The sequence below is a fragment of the Mercenaria mercenaria genome, chromosome 5 (assembly GCF_021730395.1).
Source record: "Mercenaria mercenaria strain notata chromosome 5, MADL_Memer_1, whole genome shotgun sequence".
NCBI lineage: Eukaryota > Metazoa > Mollusca > Bivalvia > Venerida > Veneridae > Mercenaria > Mercenaria mercenaria.
In genome coordinates this window covers 28,880,602-28,904,031 of record NC_069365.1, presented here as the reverse complement: position 1 = coordinate 28,904,031, position 23,430 = coordinate 28,880,602, and the positions used below count along the sequence as shown (strand labels likewise).

Here is a 23,430-nt window from a genome sequence, read left to right as displayed (position 1 = left end):
TGATAACCGACAGATCCTACTGAAATGTATACATAGATAACAATATAGCTGTCACTGTATTCTTGTAAAGTATGTTAACACAATTGTTCAGAGTAAATAAGATGAATATTTTAATGGAATAATCAACACCTACTGATACAGATATTAATGTGCCAGTTCTTAAGAGCCTACTGTTACTGTTACATAAATCCTCTATGAAGTTGTCAATCTTTTATTCTCAAATATTCAAACATTCTACAAGTTATATATCTGTACATCTAAAGTTATGAGTTAAATCAATTAATTTCATTAAGATAAACAATCAACTTCACTGTACACTTCTAATCACAAAATATCCTACACAAGAAAGTAGTTCTCTACAACATCATTTACAATATTAGTTTAAAGTTAAACAAGAGCACCGCCTTGCGGGTGCTGACGCTCATCTGATTTTTTTTGTATAATAGAAATATTGTTCTACCCATGATTTTCTAAGTCTAAAAAGGGCCACCATTCTTGCAAAAAGCAGGATAGAGTTATGTTTCTTGATGTACAGTGTCCACTTATGATTGTGAAAAACTGTTGCAAGTTTTAAAGCAATAGCTTTGATAGTTTATGAGAAAAGTTGCCTTAAACATAATACTCAACCAAGAAAATGATTTTCTAAGTCCAAAAGGGGCAATAATTATTGCAAAAAGGAGGATGGAGTTATGTTGCTTGCTGTACAGGGTCAGCTTATGATGGTGAACAAGTGTTGCAAGTTTCAAAGCAATAGCTTTGATAGTTTAAGAGAAAAAGTTGACCTAAACATAAAACTTAACCAAGAAATCTGATATTTTCTAAGTCCAAAAGGGGCCATAAATCTTGCAAAATGCAGGATGGAGTTATGTTTCTTGCTGTACAGGGTCAGCTTATGATGGTGGACAAGTGTTGCAAGTTTTAAAGCAATAGCTTTGATAGTTTAGGATAAAAGCTGACCTAAACATAAAACTTAACCAAGAAAACTGATTTTCTAAGTCCAAAAGGGGCAATAATTCTTGCAAAAAGCAAGATGGAGTTATGTTTCTTGATGTACAGGGTCTGCTTATGATGGTGAACAAGTATTCCAAGTTTCAAAGCAATAGCTTTGATAGTTTAGGAGAAAAGTTGACCTAAACATAAAACTTAACCAAGAAATCTGATATTTTCTAAGTACAAAAGGGGCCATAAATCTTGCAAAAAGCAAGATGGAGTTATGTTTCTTGCTATACAGGGTCAGCTTATGATGGTGAACAAGTCTTCCAAGTTTCAAAGCAATAGCTTTGATAGTTTAGGAGAAAAGCTGACCTAAACATAAAACTTAACCAGGCAACGCCGACGCCGACGCCGACAACCGCTCAAGTGATGACAATAACTCATCATTTTTTTTCAAAAAATCAGATGAGCTAAAAATATACATCTATAACAAACCAGTCTATATACTTACATCCTTTTTCTGTTCCCTAATTAACTATAGAGTGAGACAGAATTTGTAAACAGAATGGTTGTACCTAACAAAGAGATTCATCCCCATCGTACAAAATTTATTTATGCTTGCGGGTACAGAAGCTGTAGGATATCAACACAACATGAATTTGTCTTTTTGGGCTTCTATAAACCTAACACTCTTTTAAGTCAAATGGAGGCTTTCCAGATCTTGACGTTAAAAGGAGATGCCAGGTGCCCTTCACTGCATTATTTCAGGCAAAAGGGGGCATAGATCCTGCGGCCTTCTGTAAGCCAGCTGCATGGTTTCCTCACACAAAGGAAATCATGACCTCAAGCCAGGTTTGCACGAAAAGTGATTGGAGCAAGTGATCTAAGTTTGCAATCTTAATCAGTGTCCTAGAAACCCCTACACAATCTGAGGAACCAGCATTTAAGTGAAATACATTCTGTTATTATTTCAATATCTAAACATTTTTCATGAATCTCTGAACCAGGAAAACCTAAGAACAAAGTCATTGATTAAAATCTTTCAAGAAGTGTTCAAACAAGTGCAAAGAGATTTCCCAATTTCCTAATGTATTGTGATGCCATAAGAATTAACAAATTACAAATATGTACTAAAAATTTCTGTGATGAATTTGACAAAACTAATTTTCCAAAAACTTCAAAAACATTAACCAATTGCAGAATAAAATCAACTTAAAGCAAGCACTAATAATGACTGTCTTGGGAAAACCGCTTTTGCTTTAATTATGATATTAATTTATACAATGTTACTTTAAAGGTGGATAATCAGATTTTGGCCATGTAACGGATTTGTTCGAAACTTTAGCATCTGATCATTTACACTCATTTATGTTCACTTAACACTTAATACAAATTAGATTTTCACTGGAGGTATTTTTAAAATTTCATTTTCCTATCCTGGTTGCCCAACCAAGATAGAGTTATTTTATCATAAGTATAAATTTCATAAACATACTTTGCCTAAGGAAATGTATAAATATTAGACATATTGTAATATATTTGTAAAATATTTGCATTAAAAAGTATGTATTTAGATGGAATTCATTAGAAACGCAAGTTTGAAAAATTATTATTACCTCCCTTTGCCTACCTTGGTTGCGCAACCAAGATAGATTGGAAATAAATGAATTCAGAAGCTACACACAGTTTTTAAACTTGCATTTTGGTTCAGATTGTTCAACAGTTGATATGTCTATCAAATGAAAATGTAAATCTAGACATTGTATCGAAATAAAAAGAAATACCCAGCTTTTTATATACTTTCATATTAAAGGGGAGTAATTACAAAATTTTATAAAAATAATAAAATATACATTTCAAAAAGGAATCTAACTCTATGTAATCGGTCTTTTTGTTCCTTAAATAATTCTCTACCAGAATATACAAAAAGTAAAAAATGTCATTAAATGTTGTTTAAATGTGATTGACCACCTTTAATCTATTTTATCCAACAGTTTGCAAAAGAAAGCCCTGAAAACAAAATAATCAATAAAAAAGGTCTGAATTAAAATAATTTCAATTTGCAAAATGGAGTGGTTTGAAAATTTACTATTTTCAGGTCTGCCTGAGGGAGAAACTACTTGACTTTGTTTCCTTTTATTGAAAATTTCAACAACATATTATAGGGTATTAGACAATTCATCCTATTAACACAGACAATGACACTGTCCAGTATCTATCACAGTGTTTTTTTTTTTTTAAGTTTTGGGGGAATGGTGGCGGGGCTCTTAAGGAGGGGAAAACTGCACCATAATCACTAAAGTTGGGAAAAAATCCTCTTGATAAAAGTAATATTTTTCATAAATATGGTACACTTAACAAAAGGAAATAATTTAAAAGCACATTGTCTCATGTTTTAAATGGTACAGTTTACATTATCAAGTACATGTACATCTCTAGGAAGGTTTTTGTTGGTTGGGGTATGTAAAAAAAAAAGTTTTTGTTTTGTTTTTTGTTTCTTTTTTTTGGAGGGGATTCAGTACAGCAGAAATTCAAATCAGTTTGCTTATTCCATTATGTTTAAATTGTTGCAGTACAATCTCCTCTTTATATTAAAATTGATTTTTAAACAGCAAACTGTCATGTAAGACAATTAACCTGCAGACTGGTTTTTCAAGATGGAACAGTTTCAGTCAGTAAATGTGATGTTTCTGTCCCTATTTTAGGTGCTTTTATCAAAATTTATTGTCCCTTTCATGTTACAACAAAAATATCATAGCTAGAAGACAAGCACCATATCCCTTATCATGCCGGACAAGACTGAATCTGCCTTTGCGACCAGTGTAGATCATGACCAGCCTGCACATCCTTGCAGTCTGATCATGATCTGCACTGTTCGCCATTCAGTCAGTATTTTTTTGGTAAGCACCTCTTTTAACAATTAATAGTACTGTTGAAATTGAAAGACAGACCAGTCAATTATAGAAATTTAGCAAGGTAAGAGATCTCATATGTTACCTTTTCTAGTGAAGATTCTAGCTTGTTCACATGATTTTTTAGTTCTATTGTTCGACTATTTCCTGTTTCAACATCAACTTGTAATTGTTGGTTCTGTACTAAAGCCTTGTTTAGACTGGTCTTCAACTTGTCTTTGTCATTCTCTAAGTTGCCCTTCTCCTGTAACATAAACACAACCAGTCAAAAACTTAACTCCTAATAAATATTACCAGTCTGTATTCTGTGTATGACTTCTCAAAAGATTTCTGGCAACTTTTCGAGAATTTCAAATGAATATACGAAATCAGGAATTCTCATACAGATTAATAATCTGACATTGCATTATTATGTATAACAAGAAATAACCAATACTACAACATCTCCAAGCACAGATTAAACACAATTTTTGCTTGCAACTTTGTGTTAGTATTTTGAATCTTTCTTTTCAATGAAACTGATAGAACTGTGATAAAAATGCTACTCTACAGTGATAAGAAGAAGAAGCGACTTCAACACACACTAATAAATACTTTTTCATAAATACAGGCTTTCTATTTACATGTGTGTGGGTGCATGCATGCATGTGTGCATATGTATTGCATGTTTTAAACACTATTGCAGATGAAACAAGAGCACCGCCTTGCGGGTGCTGACGCTCATCTGATTTTTTTTTGTGTAATAGAAATATTGTCCTACCCATGATTTTCTAAGTCTAAAAAGGGCCATCATTCTTGCAAAAAGCAGGACGGAGTTATGTTTCTTGCTGTACAGGGTCAACTTATGATGGTGAATAGGTGTTGCAAGTTTTAAAGCAATAGCTTTGATAGTTTAGGATAAAAGCTGACCTAAACATAAAACTTAACCAAGAAAACTGATTTTCTAAGTCCAAAAGGGGCAATAAATCCTGCAAAAAGCAAGATGGAGTTATGTTTCTTGATGTACAGGGTCAGCTTATGATGGTGAACAAGTATTCCAAGTTTCAAAGCAATAGCTTTGATAGTTTAGGAGAAAAGTTGACCTAAACATAAAACTTAACCAAGAAATCTGATATTTTCTAAGTACAAAAGGGGCCATAAATCTTGCAAAAAGCAAGATGGAGTTATGTTTCTTGCTATACAGGGTCAGCTTATGATGGTGAACAAGTATTCCAAATTCCAAGTTTCAAAGCAATAGCTTTGATAGTTTAGGAAAAAAGCTGACCTAAACATAAAACTTAACCAGGCAACGCCGACGCAGACGCCGACGCCGACACCGACGCCGACAACCGCTCAAGTGATGACAATAACTCATCATTTTTTTTCAAAAAATCAAATGAGCTAAAAATGCTTTGTATCATGTGCATAAGATGCATGAAAGTCATTGTCCAAATCTTGTTCACATATATATATCAGTCTTGATAGTCTTAGTGTTCCCAGATAAACTGCACAAAAAACGCCATGTCTGACAGTACCTTTAGGAGAGTATCTATTTGGTCTTGGTACCAGCGGATCTTTGACTGCATTGTATCCACAAGACTACGTTTAGCTGTCACTTCCTTCTGTAGTTTATCCGCTGTTTTCACTGCACTGTTGTCCACAGACTCTCGTTTACGTAAAGCTTTCTGTGCTAATCCAAGATCTTGCTCTGCAGCTGAAAAACAAAGATATTATCAAAGGCCTGAAGGGCCTGAGTCGGCTAATGATTGATGTACTGACAGTATAGTCTACCAGTTTCAGTTGTTTTTAGTTTTTTTCTTAAAATTTCATAACACAGCTCGATATTTGCCCAAAATATTATATCCGAATACGATTACACTTTTCTCCAGTTTCAACAATATATTTTACAAATTGTGATGATACGAAGACATTTAGCAGCAATTGGCAGTATCTGACATTGAAGTTTACGGTTAAATTACCTCTTATTTAAATCTTTTCATAAAAAAGTTGTTTCGTTTCGTGAAAGCAGCCAAACATAGACGATCTACTTTCGATTTCAAAAACTACAAGAAAATACAATTTAATGTTTCGCCGATTTGTTTATTTCTCGAAAAATAAGAATCAAAATCATTTTTAATATCAGTAGTAACTAAACAAACCAGTAAGAGCTTCTTCTTCCGATAATTTATCCGTTTACTGACTGCAAAATTCAACCCACGCAAAGTTTATAGAAATCATACGATGCGTGTTTACGTTCAATGTGGGAGAATTAAGGCTGATCAGCTATGTTACCTAACGCATCCAGACGATTCAGATTTTGTTTTTAAAAAAGCATTGTGTGCGTTTCTGTAATTTTATATACGTTTTTATACGCTTAGAAATTATTAGACATGCGTATTTGCATTATTTCTATACGTAATTTACGCTAATACGCATCTTATCTGGGGCCCTGTGGAACTATTTTTTGTCTTCCGCTGGATGTTAACAAGCTTTGTAAGCCTGCGCAATTCTTAAAATGCACATTTATGCTTAATGAGTTACATTCGAGCATTGCACAATTACAAGTCATAAATATGACAGATTACATCGTATATTGGTCATAGCAAAGGGAATTGACACAACTTAACTTCATTCATGCAGTGAACTGTTTGAAGTTTGAGAAATCTAATGGAACTACATCCCTTCACGTGTTATTCAGTCCATTTAGAGAATCGCTGAACAGCAAGGACTCGTCAAAAGGCTTTCAGCCTTTAGCCGACTCAAAAATAAGACAGCCATCCTTTTTGTAAATTTAATCTTATATACTTAAAGCCAATGCTGAAATTTAGGTATAAAAGTCAGCTTGCAATAAATATAGATAGAAATCAAGCTTAGTTTTAGAAATTTCAAAAACAGTAAAAAACAGTTACTTCTATAATAATGTCTAAGAGTTACCTTTCAATCTGTACTGTAATTTACTTATTGTTTTTTCTAACTGATATTTTTGTCCCTCCAGATCTTTCTTCAGGGCGTCTCTCTCCTCTGATAGACTTACTACCTCATACCTGAATCAAACAACGATAAAAAAGTTGTCTATGTCTGAAACATGGTAAATTACTACACAAAGGGAGAGAATCATTCCTGAATATACCTATAATATTAATGCAGAGTTTCCTGCATTGTTATATGTTATTAGTTTATTGGATAATGCAACATCTTTAGTTTGAATTTCCATGTTAATGATCCACATGAATATCACCTGCTACAATAAATGCTTGATGCAATATTTCTGAGATCAAATTCTGTCAGTCTGATTGTTTTCCTCTTTTACAGACAAAATATGCTAATAATAAAAAGATTCTTTAACACTGTTCTGTACAGTATGGTGATATATTTGCACTTTGTATCCATCAAAAAAAATACTGGGGTCACTCATTGGCTCATCTAATATCAGGGTGTTTTTTTTAGGAGATGAGGAAGATGTTGAGCGCTGGTCAAAGGGGAAAAAATCATGCGAAAGAGGTCAATTTGGGGAAAATTCACAATGTTATATACATCATGTAATACTGGTTTTCGGTGGTTGATCTTTCTGGAATTCTGGAATCCCCGGATAAAGACTGGTTTCAGTCATTGTATGTGGCGAATATACGCCAACATGTAATGCTGGGATCTAGTGCAACTGGTTCCTGTCGTCATATATGGTGAGTGTTGAAAGCTGGGACACATTGTCCGTGACGTAATAAAACAGCTATATCTAGTGTAATCACCGTCTTGACTAGTTGCCTACATCATTGCTGTATGTCAAACTATTAAGGATGCAATGATTTTTAAGATAAGTGGATCTAATTACTAAAACATAAAAATTAGGGATTTTTTTCCCCACTAGACTAGGGAAAATTGATTTTTTGGCGAAAAATTTTCCGAGGGGAAGACACTATCTGCGTCACTTACATAGTAAAAAAAAAAGCCCTGACTATGTTTCTTTGAATGAGTAGTCGTCTAAATATATCACTGTTATGTGTAGGAAAATGTTTGTTAATATAATAAATAATATCAAGATAGGGAGTTGAAGTAGTATTCATAGACATATAGACTTCAGAATGTTTTGTAAAAGAATGTTCACTTAATCTCTAGTATAAACCTTAAGTATATTTTAATAAGATTTAATTTCAACATTTGAATGAAGAAGTTACTCCGAAGTATATCCACTTGCACAATTATATCTGGGGAAGTGAAATTTTACTTCTGTTAGTTATCCTATCTTGGCAGAAAGTCTGTTTGGTGCAGACTGCCTTTAGGTACCAAATTAATGCTATAAGTCTGTTTGCTGCCACCAACTGAAATCTGGCCCATAAGACTAGCAAAACTTAACTTTAGATGAAACAAGTGTTGCCAAGTAAAAATCTCCTCAGTAAAACAAAGATACATAACATATCCTTGCACACCTCTATCCATTTTATGCATTACCCGGTAGTTTTGCTTCACTCTTCAAGCCTATTCAGTTGCATTTAAGCACTTAAATGCTATTAGGCAACATATCTAGAAAGAATCTGTAAAATCAAAGACATGGGTTCATACAGACTATAAACAAAAATTTCATGACTTTAAGAATGGACACACTTTTTAAGTCTATCCATCCCTGTAGAAAAACAGAAAGGAATGTACCTGCTTTCCTTCAATTCCTTGAAGAGAGTTTCTTTCTCTTGCTGTATAATGCTTAACTCCTGGTTCCTTAGTTCTATCTCTTGAGTATTTTTTTGTTTCTCTGACTCTAATTCCTTCACCCTCTTCTCTCTGATCTTCATTTTCTTTGCCATAGTGTCCCTTGTTGTCTTCAGTTCCTCCAGGGCTGCTGTTGTCTCCTGTAACTGTTGTATAAGAGTATCTCTCTCCTCGCGTAAACTCTCACTAGTTCTTGACACAGATTCTAACATGTGCTTTAGCTCATTTGCCTGCTCCTGCAGTACTGTCAGATTTTTCTCTTTTTCTTCTAAATGGATAGTTAATCTTTCTCTTTCTGCTTTTAGCTGAGACAATTCATTATTTTTCTGTTCCATAATACTGAAATAATAATCTCTCTCTTGAGAGACCCTATCAAAGTCAGATGATTTTGCTGTCAACATATCAGTCAAATGTTTTCTCTCGGCAACTGCCGCTTCAAACTGTACTTTTGTAGTATCAGCTTTATCACTGTATTCCCTCGACTGATGTTTAAGTTCCTGGTTTTCTGCTTTTTTATTGTCAAGTTCAAGTGATATTTTGTTACATTTCTCACTCACTTCACTCAGCTGCGCTGTAAGACTACTGATTTTCTCCATATGCCTCTCTCTTTCCTGCCTCTCTATCATCGATACCTGCAGATATTACACATGCAAATATATAGTGCAAAGACTTAAACTTTTTGTATATTTCATTATTACATAAGCTGAACAGCAAATATGTACAAAAAAGAATAGTACTGTCAACATGTTTTACCAAAGAATTTTTTTTTATTTAATACAAATAAACTTTTTTTGCAAGAAAAAAGTACAAACTTAAAGGTTTTTCAAGTGTCTTTACTTATGCAGACTTTAACAGTGAATGTGTGCCAAATTCATGTCTTTGAAAGATATGCTATTCATTCTATTTCAATCTAGAAGAATATTAAGATTGCGTTTTAATAGCATTTATTATTGCCTTTGATAATCAATGACATGATATTCTGAATAAACTCTCTTGCAAGTAAATTAAGAGTTTTTTAAGACATTTCTAGAAGGAAACAATTCCCTTCTAATGCATCACCAACCTCCCACATGTATTTACCTTTTCACTAACAGTAGCATTACACTCCTGTTTTACAGATGCTAGCATTTTCTCTAGTCTATCAACATCTCTTGTTTTTTCCTCAAGCCGGGTTTCAAGTTGCGACTGTTTTGACCTCAGCTGACCTTCTCGCTCCCAGTATTTCCCTGAAGTCTCCTTCTCTGTCTCCAGGTCACGGTTCAGTCTGTTGATGGTCAACTGTAACAATAATTATTATTCAACTTTACAATATTACACACTGTATAAGATCAATTGCAAACATAATATGAAACAGACAGAGCTAATACAAAACATAACTGAGCCAATATGAGAAAAACAGGGCCAATACGGAATTCAAGCATTTTGATTATTTCAAAAGAGAGGGCCAATACGGAGAAGTCACTTCCGTTAGATTTTTAAATGACGCCATTTTGTTTTACATCAGAGTTATAGATTACAATTTTTTTTTCACATTTTGACAAAAAATCATCTTACATGTTTATGTTATAACCAAGTATGACTGAGCGGGATGTACATCTTCATAGATTACAACGATACTTTCGCTTATTCGGTATTGTGTAAAATGCAAGTGTTTCCTGTCAGAAATTCTGTTGTCAAGGAAAATAATGTGAAAATACGGAAACTCAGATTAATTAAAAGGATGAGGCTTATCTTTAACAGACATTTTGATAGTGTGGACTATTTGTGCAATGATAAATAGTGATTCAAATGCTGGAAAGTGGATGAATAAATTGGCGAACAAGAGTGTCAGTTGTGAACTGCAAACAATTTCGGATAAGAATTAAACGAGGCACGGGAGTGTATAATTTGTGCTTGGTTGGTTCTATTATCTTGATCAACACATATGTGTACAATTTTGTGTCTCGTTGCCTGCAGCCTAGAAGAAAATGACTTTTAAAGAAGTTTTTATCACAGTTCAAATGCTAAGATAACCCACTAAAGAAAATAAATAGGAATTCAAAAATAAGGTAAGTTCTAGTTACTTTTGATTATGTCACATCAAAAATATCTCTCAAAATTATTCTCAAGTACCTACATACAACTCATTCTGTTTTACCGGCTAAAATAATTATGATTCCTAAAATAAGTCTAAACGACTTGTCAATTTTTTTCACTTGAATGCGCATAGCTGCAATAAGGTAACTCACAGAGTTCTTATACTGTTACCGCCAACAGTGGAAAGTGGAATAATAATATTATCATTAATCAAGCAATTTCATATTGGCCTAGTTATTTGTCCTCGGGCAGTTACATAACCGAGGGCCAATACGACTGCCCGAGGACAAATAACTAGGCCAATATGACTCTGGCAGTCGTATTGGCCCTCGGTTACGGCCGAGGGCCAATACGACTGCCTGAGGACAAATAACTAGGCCAATATGAAATTGCTTGATTAATAACATTATATTATTACTACAAGACACCTTATATAAATCACAAGTCAATAGCCATTATAGTGCTATATGACAGGTCTATATGCAAAACATGTTTACTGGGCCTTAAGTCAAAATTTAAAAATCAAAATATGAAAATTAATTTCTGATGTTCTGTAATACAACACTGAATGGCAAGACAATCAGAAAGTAAACACCGTATTGCTTTTCCAGAAAAACTGATATGGTGGCACCTGTACAGAAAATTCAATAAGGGTATCATCTATGATTAATACAGCCTTCCAGCTTCGCTAAAAACATTCAGAATACCCATTTTCATAAATATAGAATGAAGTCTTCCCAAAAGTGAGCATAATTTGACACAATCAGTTTTGCAGGATTCAAATTTTCTCTTACACCATTACGCATCCAATAAAAACAAAAGATCTGCACCAATTATAGCTCAAAGATTTACCTGTAAATCAGCAACTTTGGATTCCATGTTGGAATGGTTTCTGATTGCCTCATCTCTCTCACTTCTCAACTTAGCCATTTCCTTCTCTGTACCATTCAATGTCTGTTCCAAAGATTCCCTCTACAAAGCACAAAACAACATTATATAAACATTATGTAATGACTTGAGGTATAATAGTGAACTCATTAGTTCAGCTTAGTAATAAGCAACATGCAAAGATGTTCAAGATAAATAACTACCTTTAAAATAGAACAAAACTTCCAAGAGCCATAACTCTCATCTTGACAAAATAACTTTTCTCCAACTCAAAGACATTGGAAGAATGATCACATAGGATACTATGAGACAATATCAGTTTCCACTACATGCATATAGGGAAATGTGACCAAAACACCTGGCTGCCATGTTTTTTGACGAAACAGAATAATTTGTACGACCTTCCTAAAGGGCCATCCAAGAAACATTTTGTGTAAAATAATTTTAAAGTTAGGCCTGCTGTTTCACACAAAAAGATTTATCCAGTTTCTCTCGCAAGTGACCACACCCTCTGGTGGCCATTTTTTTTCGACGATTCAGAACAATCTGAACAGTCTTGGTAGAGAGGCACTCAAGAACCATTTATGTGATCAGGCCAGCAGTTTCATACAGTGACTACTATATACAGACAACACCCCTGGCTGGCCATGTTTTATGATGAACTGGAATAATTACAACAACCAAGGTAGAAAGTTACTTAAGGATCATTTGCATGAAATTATTTCAAAATTGGACAAGTTATTTAGGAGATGTTGTTTGAAGATTTTCTATTTTCAGCTCTGGTGTATATAGTAGTCACTGTATGAGACTGTTCAAATTGCTCTGTGCAACCAAGCAGAACAGTTTGAACAATTTTGGAAGAAGACCACCAAAGGAACATCAGAGCCAATTTTCATCAACATTCATCACACAGTTTCAGAGGAGATGTTGTTTGAAGAAAAGTGTGGACGGACTGATGGACAACAGATGGTGCGTGATCACAATAGCTGAAAAGAAAACTAATGTCAGACTTTGAAATATAACAAATATGTGTAAACTATAGTAAACAATGTCATTATCATTTATTGTTTTCTAATTTCTGGAGAAATGGCATATATAGCTAAGCCTTGCTGAGTCCTGGAATGAGCTTTAATTTTCTCTGTGTTGTACAACAAGCAAGACTAGCGCTTCCATAAAACAATCTTGTATTATAATGTATTTAAGCATGCAGAATGTAACCATACCTTAGAACTATACTTATCCCTCTCCTCGTGTAACTCCTCTCTCAGATGTTTGATTTTATTCTCGAGATCTTTCACATTCTCCTCTCTCAGCTTCAGTTGTTGTTCGTGTTGACCTCTGTATAATATACACATTATTTAGTATACAATACTCATGGGCAACTATTTTTGTGGATTTAATGGTCAAGTCAAGACCAATAAACACTTCTGAATCAATAAACAGGCAAAATTCCAATCCATTTAAAGTCCAAATGTAAATATAAATTCACAAATTTATACTGTGAAACCCCTCTTAACTGGAACCTCTGAATACCAGAAATTCCTCGAAACTTAACAAATTCTGTGGTCTTGAAATTTGGTCTGCTTATTTCAATAGGAAAAAAACTCCTGTAAATCAGAACCAAAGTAAGCATACAGTATTTACTGTATGGCTGAAGGCTACTGCATGTATGAAAACAGTAGTACAATTAGTAAATGGCCGAGGACAACAACAGGAACACTATCAGTACTGACTTATGACCAAGGGCTGAGGCATGTACTCAAACCTTACTAACTGTATGACCTGTGGCATTTATTCAAACCTTACTTACTGTTTGACCAAGAGCTGCAACATGTACACAAACAGTACTTACAATATGACCAAGAGCAGAGACATGCATATAAATAATACTTACTGTATGACCGAGAGCTGTGACTCAAGAGTGGCTGACTGTTTCCTGGCATTGTTAGCTCGTTCATTTACCAACTGCATCTGACGTTCATGATCCACTGTCATCTGAGTTATCCTACAACAATACATTGTACCATAACACAATTGTGGTAAATGAAAAATGTCAATACATCCTGTAACTGATTACTAACATTCAAGTGACCAAGCTTGTGTGAGTAAGTAACTTTCTGCCACTTGGTCTGAAAAATAAATTCAGTAACAATACCTGATAAAAATTGTTACATTTTGTCATTCATAAGAATAAAAAGTTACCAAACAAATAAAAATAATACACTGGAGCCATACAAAAGTTAGATATAAACAGCAATCTACAATCCATTTTACAGTTAACACTGTTCTAAACAAAAGTAACACAGTTAACATAAGCAAACAATTTTGTTATTCTCCTACTCTGAAACATCCATGTTACAATATTGAAAACACAGGTGCCCCCCTCCACACTGATATGCCTGTCAGAGGTAACTGGGCATGTAATCAAGTATGTGGTGACCCTGGCCTTTTGCCTAATGAACAAGTACTCTCCAATCCTTTGAGTCCCAAGGTCATTTTGACCTTGACCTACTGACCCCTAGAACTAACCACTAGCAATTATTCCATAATTATTGACAGTCCTACTGCCAAGCTTTCTCCAGTTACTGATCATATAACATTTTAAGTACTGAGGACACTGTGATCTTAACTTCAAGCTACTAACTCCTTAAAACAATTGGGGTCCCCTACTGACCACAGGCAAGTATGTGAAGTTTGACTGCTGTAGGCCTAAGAATGCTCTAGTTACTGAGATGACAGAAATCCAATGGTCTGCAAATGAACAAACCAACCAATTGACTGACATTAAGCAAAACTTTATTTCACCAGTTCTTCAAAGAACTGTTAAAGAATGATTTTAACTACAACATAAACTACTTTTAAACACATATTCATACAAACTGTCAATTCTACAGACATTTCTCGCAGAAGTAGTCCAACATATACACAAATGACACCACATTCATTTCTCCCATTACATTTTAGCCTTTTCATACTTTTGGTTGACTAGTTCTAAAATCTATAAAAGTAAAAGTAACAAATAAAAAATCTGATGATTTAACAAAATTTGGGTTAAACACAGTCCTGTCTATTTAGAAATTAAATTTCCTGAAAGCAAACACATCAGCACATTAGAAATTATCAGCACCACAGATTAACACAAATTTTACCGCTTGCACAATGTCACTGTCTCATCTTCGCTGTAACATGTTAATATATCTTAAAATCAAGTTATTGTTCTCAGCAATATTTCTGTGTTTTTCAAACATATATTACAGCAAAATGCAGAGCTCAGACATTTTTAGCTCATGCAGAAATAACCCTAATTAAATATTTCATTATGACATGCAATATGTCTGTAAAAAATGACTTCTTATTGGGTTTAACATCACACCAACAGAGCTATAGGCAATATGGCCCCTTTCCTACTTATGATGGTCGAGGAACCTCCTGGCATTATTTCATCAAGGGCAGGCACCTTGATAGAACTACTGACCTTTCCTTAAGCCAACTGAATGCCTTCTTCACATAAACAAGAGCTGTCTGATGACAGCGCGCTCGACTATTCGAAGAATTGATTGAAGAATGGGGTCAAAATATTTCCACGGATATTCAGACAAAAGAAATAAATAGATTAGACAAACAATGTTCCTGTATTACTATGATTTCGATAAGTCTTGCACTAAATGGCAATATAGGAGCCAATTTCAAAGTCCAAAAAAAGGCCATAATTCAGTCAAAATAGTTATGTACTCTTGCCTACAGATGGAAATCATAATGATAAACAAGTGTTCAAAGTTTAAAAGCCATATGTCAAATAGTTTTGACAAAACATGGACTTGTATGAAAACAGAACTAATTTCAAAGTCCAAAAAGGGCCATAATTCAGCCAAAATAGATGACAGAGTTATTTTCTCTTTCCTACAGATAGAGACTATTATACTAAACAAGTGATAAAAGTTTCAAAGCCATATGTCAAACACTTTACAAAAAATATAAACTGGTACGAAAAACTTAACCAAGATTTCTAAGTCAAAAGGGGCCATAATTCAGCCAAAATCCTTGATGGAGTTATGTACTCTTGCCTATAACTGGACATGGTGATGGTAAACAGGTGCTGAAAGTTTCAAAGCTTTATCTCAAAAGACTTTGTCAAAATATGAACTGGTACGAAATATTAACCAAGATTTCTTAGTCGAAAGGGGCCATAATTCTGCCAAAATCCCTGATGGAGTTATGTACTCTTGCCTATAACTGGCCATGATGATGGTAAACAAGTGTTGAAAGTTTCAAAGCTTTATCTCAAAAGACTTTGTCAAAATAAGAACTGGTACGAAAAACTTAACCAAGGTGTGACGCCGACGCCGTGGGGAGTAGGATAGCTCTACTTATTCTTCGAATAGTCGAGCTAAAAAATTCTACACACCAAAAGAGGATTTAAACCCACAGCAGTGACAGACAAGTAATTCTAAGTCTGCAACCTTAAACACTTGGCCGTGGAGGCCCTTTACAAGGTCAAAAGATTGCTAATGACATATAGGGACGTGCACAGGTTTTTTTATATAAATTCAATACAGGTATCACAGGTTTGATTGATACATTGTATCAAAGGTTGTTGTATTCATCAAAGTATTGAATAATTAAAAATAACCAAAAAAGAACATTTTCAAAACCTGTTCCATCATTTTGGTGAATTTATGCATGCTGAAATTAGATGTTTGTATCCCTTGGCAGTAAGTGCATTTTTCAATATTATTCTATACACAAAATCAAGTATTCTTTGTGTGCTAACTTCAAAGGCACCCTTTGGCTAGCATGACGTATCATATGCAAATTATGCACACGACTGAAGGAAACCTAGTTTTCATTGGTTTGATAATGGTGTCATAACTTGATTGTGATGAAAGCTTCAAGCTTATTTAAACCACTATTTAGCCCACTTCCTGGAAAAAGCCAGTACTGATGTCATACGAGATGTGTCTCCGACCCTGTTGCGGCTTGAACCTTTGACCCCAAGGTTGAGCGATCTACAACCTAGCCACTAGACCACAGCTCTAGTTCATAATATTAAAAATTTTGTGTACTGTTAATAACAAGATACAATTTAAATTAATGTACACCTTATCTGCTTTAAATTCATCAAAGATGTATTTTTGTTTGAATATCCTCCTACTGCAATACATCTTAAGCATACCACATCAAGTCACTGCTTTGAAGAAATTTCAAACATCAACCGTAATTAGATACAATGAACCTACAATGTTGAAAACCTAACAAACTTATGACACTAGGTATTTTCACACGTTTCGATGATATTGATAGAGAACACTTACTTTTGTTGGTATTCCTGTGATATACTCTGCTGGTCACTGGACTGACTGGACTTCACATCAGATACTTCACGCTCTAGCTGTATACAAACACATAGACAATACTTCTTATTAAAATAAATTAATCCTCTTAAAGTTCCTATGGTACACCCTCAAAGTTCTTTTGACTGATAACAATATCAGTTGTCTTACATATGTATCTAATATAAGAAAAAGCCTTGTTATGGACAATGTGGATCAAACAGTTTAGTTAAACACATTTATGCTATCTGAGTGCACAAGACAACAGGGTGAAATACTGCTGTTTTTCCCTTCCCATTGCATTTCAATCTGTCTGAACAGAGCTGCAATTCTAGACTACAGACTGGTTTTTTCCCTATAAATTTTAGCATGCAAAAATTAAGTCATTAATCTGTACTTTTTACCACTTTCCTACTTTATAATTAAATATTGTAACATATTTCCCGAATACTTGTTTACCATTGCCCTACATCAACATAAAACATTTCAACATATCTGACTTGAGTTAAAACAACACAAACCTCATTAAGTTTACATTTCTTGATCTCAATATCTTTGAGCAACTCTTGGATACATCTTTCCAGTGTATGTACCAGCATGGAAGGACTCTGACTGGACGCTGGGTCTGACTCAAAGTATGGCTTGCCTCTACGTCTCTCTGCATCCACTAAGATTATACGAACCTGGTTCAAGGTCGTCTCTGAGACAAAATTCTCCCTAGATATTCCATCAGCCTTTTTACTTGTTTCTGCTAATGTCTTCAATAAAAAGATAAAAATAATGGTATTAATAATGACAAAATACAAAACAGAAGCTGAATTACAGAAGTGACTGTTAATGACAAAATACAAAATAAATAGTCAAGCTAATAATATATTTTGTCTTAATAACAGAAAACGAGGCTGAAACAATTTAAGCAATGGCATTATGACCCCTTAACTAACACAAACTTCTGCTTTAATATCTTGAAGACTTTGCTAATCTTAACTTTACGAATCTAATACCTGATACCTACCTTTCTAATATTGTAATTCAATCAAATAAGTTTCGCCTTTTTTTGTTGGGTTTAACTTTGCACTGACACAATTATAGGTCATATGTCGACTTGTGTATGTTTCATAATAGATAACGTGAATATGTAGTGTACCAAAGTAATCATTTTCTGTTTTTAATCAGGAATCATGTTAAAGGTATGCTAGGAGGACTAACCTGCTCCTGGGCTTGTAGTTTATGCTGTAGGTCTCTAATGGTAGCATTTTGTTCTGAAACTTTGCTCTCTAAAGTAACTGCTTCTTTCTGTCTGAAATACAAATCATTACTTCTCTGCATTATATGGATATAAATGTACAAAAATGCACACAATTATTACTTATATGTAGATTTTATATTCCTGAAAAATCAGTTCCTGTATGATCATAATCCTTTCTGAGAAACCTTTTTTTGTAATCCTTAAACAGTAACTTATTCAAATAAATATACAATGTATATAGCCAACCTTTGAATATGTTTTGTGTGTGTGTGTGTGTCCGGGTTTAACGTTTTTTTTCAACAATTTTTCAGTCATGTAAATGACGGTGTCTACTTGCTGCAGTGAGCACAATGCCCAACTTTACTGGAATATCATGCCGTAGACATGTGACATGATACCCCACCCGTTCACATTATACTGACACCGGGCTGACGAGTCCTAGCACTACCCTTTTAATGCTGAGTGCCAAGCGAGGAAGCTACTAGTACCATTTTTACCTCTTTGGTATGACGCGGCCAGGGATCGGACCCATGACCTCCCGCACTCGAAGCGGACGCTCTACTACTACGCTACCGAGGCGGTTTTGAATATGTTTTACAATGAGTTTAAACATCACAGTTCTATAAATTAACCAGTGTAAACTGAACTACAAGGTATCTTACCCAAGTTCTAAAAGAGAATTTCTGTGAATCATTGTATCATAAAAGAATCTTACCCTGTGGAAGAGGGTGTTACATGTATTCGTGCAACAAAATGTCATGGGACACGTTCAAGAACCAAACTGTCTATAGTAAAGAGCTAGGCAAAAGAAGCCCAACACGCCTGTGTTTAGAATGATTTCTCTGTTCTTGAGGTTTTCCCTGACACTCTGTCCCACTGGTCAGATTGCTGTGTTTGAACTGGTACAAGATGAATTTGATGCCCGGAGTGGATGCTGCATTGTACATGAAGCATTTTTGAAAAGGGTGCTACATAAATCTGGCAGAATTAATATATCTCTCACCTTAGTTCCAGAAGAGAATCTCTGTTCACCATTGTATCATGAAGTTTTGCTTTAAGTTCTTCTACTGTAAGTCTGAACTGACGTTTCTGAGACTCACTCTGTTCATTAGCCTGAAATTGAAGTTTTCATTTATTATGAAAACATACCATAAAAATGCCTTTCAAGATAACATACTTGACATTTAATAATGCAACACAAAGAATCACACTGAATGAAATTTTATATTTTCACTGTCAGACATAAGTTAATCATGTTAATAACTGTGCCAAAAAAGACTACCTGTAGTTCAACAGAACTTTTTCCCAATGAAAAGAAAAAGAACTACAATTACAATAGGCACAAAACTCGAAATCATAACTAGACTCATGGTTAAATTTCACAATTACCGTAACTCCAAAAAGTGTGATTTGACCTAACAATGTTATGATTACTCATTATAATGTAAACAAAGTTAAATTTACCTCAACAAGTCTACGACGGATATCTGCAACCTGCTCTTGAGAATCTTTTAATGCTTTCTCCAGATGTGACCTGACATGGAATTAAATCTCCAATACTTTCATTCTCAACACTAATATGCATTAACAATGTTCAAAAACAATTCAAAATATTATATAATTGAATTAAATTTTCCTGATAATTTAAATAAATTAGAGATAGTTTTGCAGTGCCTTCAATAGAGCAAATACCAACGAAATCACAATGAGAGAAAATTCACAAGATACTTCATGACAATAAAGTAAGAACTTCCATCCTTGAAAACATTTTATTTACTGATTTTCATGCTACTGATAAAAATATTTTGTAAGCAGACATTCAGTGCATTACATTTTAAGAACGAAGTCAACAAACGAAAATTATTTCCAAAATTAAGAAACCATATCTATGAACACTACAATTGAAGATCATGAGATAGGTCATATATGATTTAAAAACTTACGGAGGAGTGATCTCCATGGCCCCCGAGACCCCGGTTACACTGGCTGGCCGCCTGGAGCTGAACAGCTCTGTTGAGGGTAAGGTTGAGAACCCAGTTTTTGAAGGACTGCTGGGCAAGTGAAAGACTGTGCCAACTCGAGATGTGTTGCTAGAGAACCCATCACCAACCAATTGCGTGTTTAATCGTTCAGTCTCTTTACGTTGTTTTTCCAACTGTAATCTGCAATTCAAAGAAATCTGTTAAAGCTAGCATGTCTTTAGATAAATTATCAATATGACCATATAAATACTCTGTTTCTCTTTATGTGTAACGTCTCTCTATAAACTGTCAGTCAAAGCTACAGTACTAGATATATTGTAAGATTGTATGACATTTTTGGGCAACATGGATGAAATCTGTATTTTGTACACAGTCCCACTGCCACTTATTACTTGTAGAGGTTACACTAACAGAGATGCCACGGCATATTACTTATACCCATAAAACTTTTATTGCTGGTAATAACCTTGAACTTACTTGCATGGAATTCACAATGTGCATATTTTCTATTGCCTCACTTACGTCAGTATTTATGCAAAGTAATAAAAGATTGTTCAATGTGTAAAAAGTGCATGAAAATTTTAAAGTACATAGATCTACATAAAAATGTACTTAATTCATCGATTTGTTATGAGTGTTGGAGATATATCCTAGATTCTGAATAAACTATATGTACAAATCTAAAGTCTGACAACTGTGATCCCATAGCACTGGTGTGTTAGGGAAAATTAGAATTTTAAGCATGTATTTTACCTGAGGTCAGATATAGTCTTCTGTTCTGCCGAGTAGTCTACAAGTGCTGACAGGTAGGATGGGGAGGTGGATGTAAATTTTGGTAGCTGAAAAATATTTGACTTCATTTTTTAAGTAATCTTCATATAATCAGTGTTTAGAGAGATGCATATATCAACATTAAATGAGCACATTTTTTAAATGATATCTATACAATCAACTTTATGTCTTTATCTGATGTCAAATCCTTTCTAATGATTTGTTTGTTTGTTTTGGGTTTAACACCGTTTTTCAACAGTATTTCAGTCATGTAACGGCGGGCAGTTAACCTAACCAGAGTTCCTGGATTCTGTACCAGTACAAACCTGTTCTCTGCAAGTAACTGCCAACTTCCCCACATGAATCAGAGGTGGAGGACTAATGATTTCAGACACAATGTCGTTTATCAAATAGTCATGGAGAACATACGCCCCGCCAGAGGATCGAACTCACGACACCCCGATCCATACACCAACGCTCTTACCTACTGAGCTAAGCGGACTGGCTCCTTTCTAATGAAAACATTATGCTTTTAGACTAGTGACTTGAATGAAATTCAATATTCATCTTTAGAAATATTTGCTTATAATTGACAACTTACCTCAACTTTGTCATTATTGTTGGACAAATTTAGATCTGAAAGTGTACTAAATGTTGATGATCCTGAAAAAAAAAAACATGATAAAAATTCATAATATCAAATCCCATATTGGTTCTTATTTTAAATATAATGCAAACAGATCTCTAAATGACGTTAGAATTCAAATTATTTAAAAACATCTGTCAGACAGTCTGTCATGACTTTGAAGTTTTTCTTAAACACAGAAAATAAAACAATGAACACCAAAACTTGATTGGACATTCAATGTTTATATCAGACATGAACAGGATAGATGTCAGAGTCAGTTTTGGACCGTCAGAGTCAGGTTTGGACCAACATTAAAATTTACTTATATTTTTTTATAGTATCACTGCTGCAGAGTTTCATTTATATATAACAGATGCAGAACATGCTAGATGTGTTTCCATAGGATACTGGTGCCCTCACTTTCTGTCACAGGACTGTAATTTATCATTTGACAATTCATGACCAAGTAAACTTCTATATTAACTTGGACTTGGGGTTTGAGACATCTCATAGTGTTACTAAGGAGAGGGGAAGGGGATGTGGGGTATGGCTCAGGCCAGGAGCAGGCTTCATCACATGAAGAAATTTATTCCCGTAGCGAGGCTTGAACCCACACTGCTCTGTGTCATGTGATCGTTAACGACCAACCGCACTGTCAGCTGTACCGAGTGTAATGGCAGACATGTAAATACAGCGAGGTAGCCAATGAAATATATAGTGTTTACGCTTCATTATCATGTTTTACTGTTATGTTTAAACCATAAAATGATTCAGTTATATATTTTGTATCATGTTTTCATGATTTAAGTATATTGCCTAATTGTGTTTTTACCTAAATCTATCTTCACAACAGAAAAGGTCTTTTTCGGTTTTGACGTGCAGAGAGGGATTCTGCCCTATCAAGGAAAATATCTCAGAATCAGTTCTGACGTCAAATTATTTGGACTATCCTGTTATAAGACTTTCATAGATTAGCTTCTAATATTATACCTTGACACCGTAAGTAGATAAGAGATTAATTTACTGGATAAAAATTTTACACCATGAGCAACAGTACATATATATACTTTATCAATATATGTTCCGGCACCCTTAACTTGGCTTTTAAAAGTACAGTAGCTGTGAAATGGGCACTACATTGATAAATGTGTTATTTTGTAAAATTGGAAACACTTCAAAACAAGAGACAAATGTGGCATTTCCAATTTTTCGTGAATGTTTCAATATGCTGTATTGACACTCTTGAAAACTGTGCATTATAAATTTTAAATAACTTCCACTTCAAAATTATCTTCGTAACATGCCCAATCTTGTCCAATCAATAAATATGTACAAAAGAAAAGTATTACCTGGTCCAGCAGCTTCAGATCTTAGTTTATTTCCTTCTGTCTCTAGCTGTTTGATTTGTTCCAGTAACTGTGCTGCTGTAAGTGTTTTGCGAACTGTGTTTGGTCGTCCCGACTTAGTTGGACTTGATGTCCCGCTGATGGCTTCTGGTGGGGAAGTTGCAATTGAAAATCCCGCTGAAGTAGCCATTTAAAAGGTGAAATCCAAGCAAATATGAATCAGTTTTAATTAAACAAAATATACAGACATGTTGCAACAACTGTCACGCGAAACACTAGTAGAAGATCTGCTAAATCAAGTCATAAAGTTATTTCGCTACTTTTTTGTTTGTTTGTATTCCGCACAGGAAATAATCATTGCGCTTGCGCAAAAATTGTTGACGTGAATAAGAGCCGTGCCTTCCGATCTTTTAAAATCCGGTTGTAAACATACACCAAGCCAAGTCGATATGAAGAGAAACCTTATTTTATACATAGCTAGTTAGTATAAGATAAAGTTTTGCATGTGCAAATTTGGTATTTTTGATTTAAATTATGTCCTTATTTCTTTTACATTTAATATCTAATAAATATGTTGGTAAACTTGATTTTAAAAAAATGTGAAGCAGATACTGTCACTTCCTGTAAATGTTGCA

General features: G+C 34.4%; 1 protein-coding gene across 8 annotated transcripts in view; it reads right to left on the bottom strand.

Annotated features, from left to right (window-relative positions):
* The window catches only part of LOC123556726 (trichohyalin-like), a 117,657-nt gene extending 94,510 nt beyond the window's left edge, over positions 1 to 23,147 (bottom strand). For 5 of the 8 annotated variants that reach the window (XM_053543041.1, XM_045347655.2, XM_045347660.2 and 2 more), the window contains exons 1-19: positions 22,799 to 23,147; positions 21,423 to 21,484; positions 20,804 to 20,889; positions 20,012 to 20,230; positions 19,533 to 19,602; positions 19,072 to 19,181; positions 18,029 to 18,119; positions 17,341 to 17,577; positions 16,802 to 16,878; positions 14,639 to 14,668; positions 13,384 to 13,494; positions 12,713 to 12,827; positions 11,454 to 11,573; positions 9,606 to 9,803; positions 8,469 to 9,157; positions 6,759 to 6,868; positions 5,360 to 5,538; positions 3,931 to 4,089; positions 1,445 to 1,468 (exon numbers count right to left, since the gene is read on the bottom strand). In XM_053543041.1, coding sequence (XP_053399016.1) covers positions 1,445 to 1,468; positions 3,931 to 4,089; positions 5,360 to 5,538; positions 6,759 to 6,868; positions 8,469 to 9,157; positions 9,606 to 9,803; positions 11,454 to 11,573; positions 12,713 to 12,827; positions 13,384 to 13,494; positions 14,639 to 14,668; positions 16,802 to 16,878; positions 17,341 to 17,577; positions 18,029 to 18,119; positions 19,072 to 19,181; positions 19,533 to 19,602; positions 20,012 to 20,230; positions 20,804 to 20,889; positions 21,423 to 21,484; positions 22,799 to 22,985 — 2,874 coding nt within the window. In that variant the 5' untranslated portion in view covers positions 22,986 to 23,147. The remainder of the gene's footprint in view (positions 1 to 1,444; positions 1,469 to 3,930; positions 4,090 to 5,359; positions 5,539 to 6,758; positions 6,869 to 8,468; positions 9,158 to 9,605; positions 9,804 to 11,453; positions 11,574 to 12,712; positions 12,828 to 13,383; positions 13,495 to 14,638; positions 14,669 to 16,801; positions 16,879 to 17,340; positions 17,578 to 18,028; positions 18,120 to 19,071; positions 19,182 to 19,532; positions 19,603 to 20,011; positions 20,231 to 20,803; positions 20,890 to 21,422; positions 21,485 to 22,798) is intronic. The other 3 variants (XM_045347656.2, XM_045347659.2, XM_045347657.2) reach the window with 2 other exon arrangements.
* Between the last annotated feature and the right edge of the window lie 283 nt (positions 23,148 to 23,430).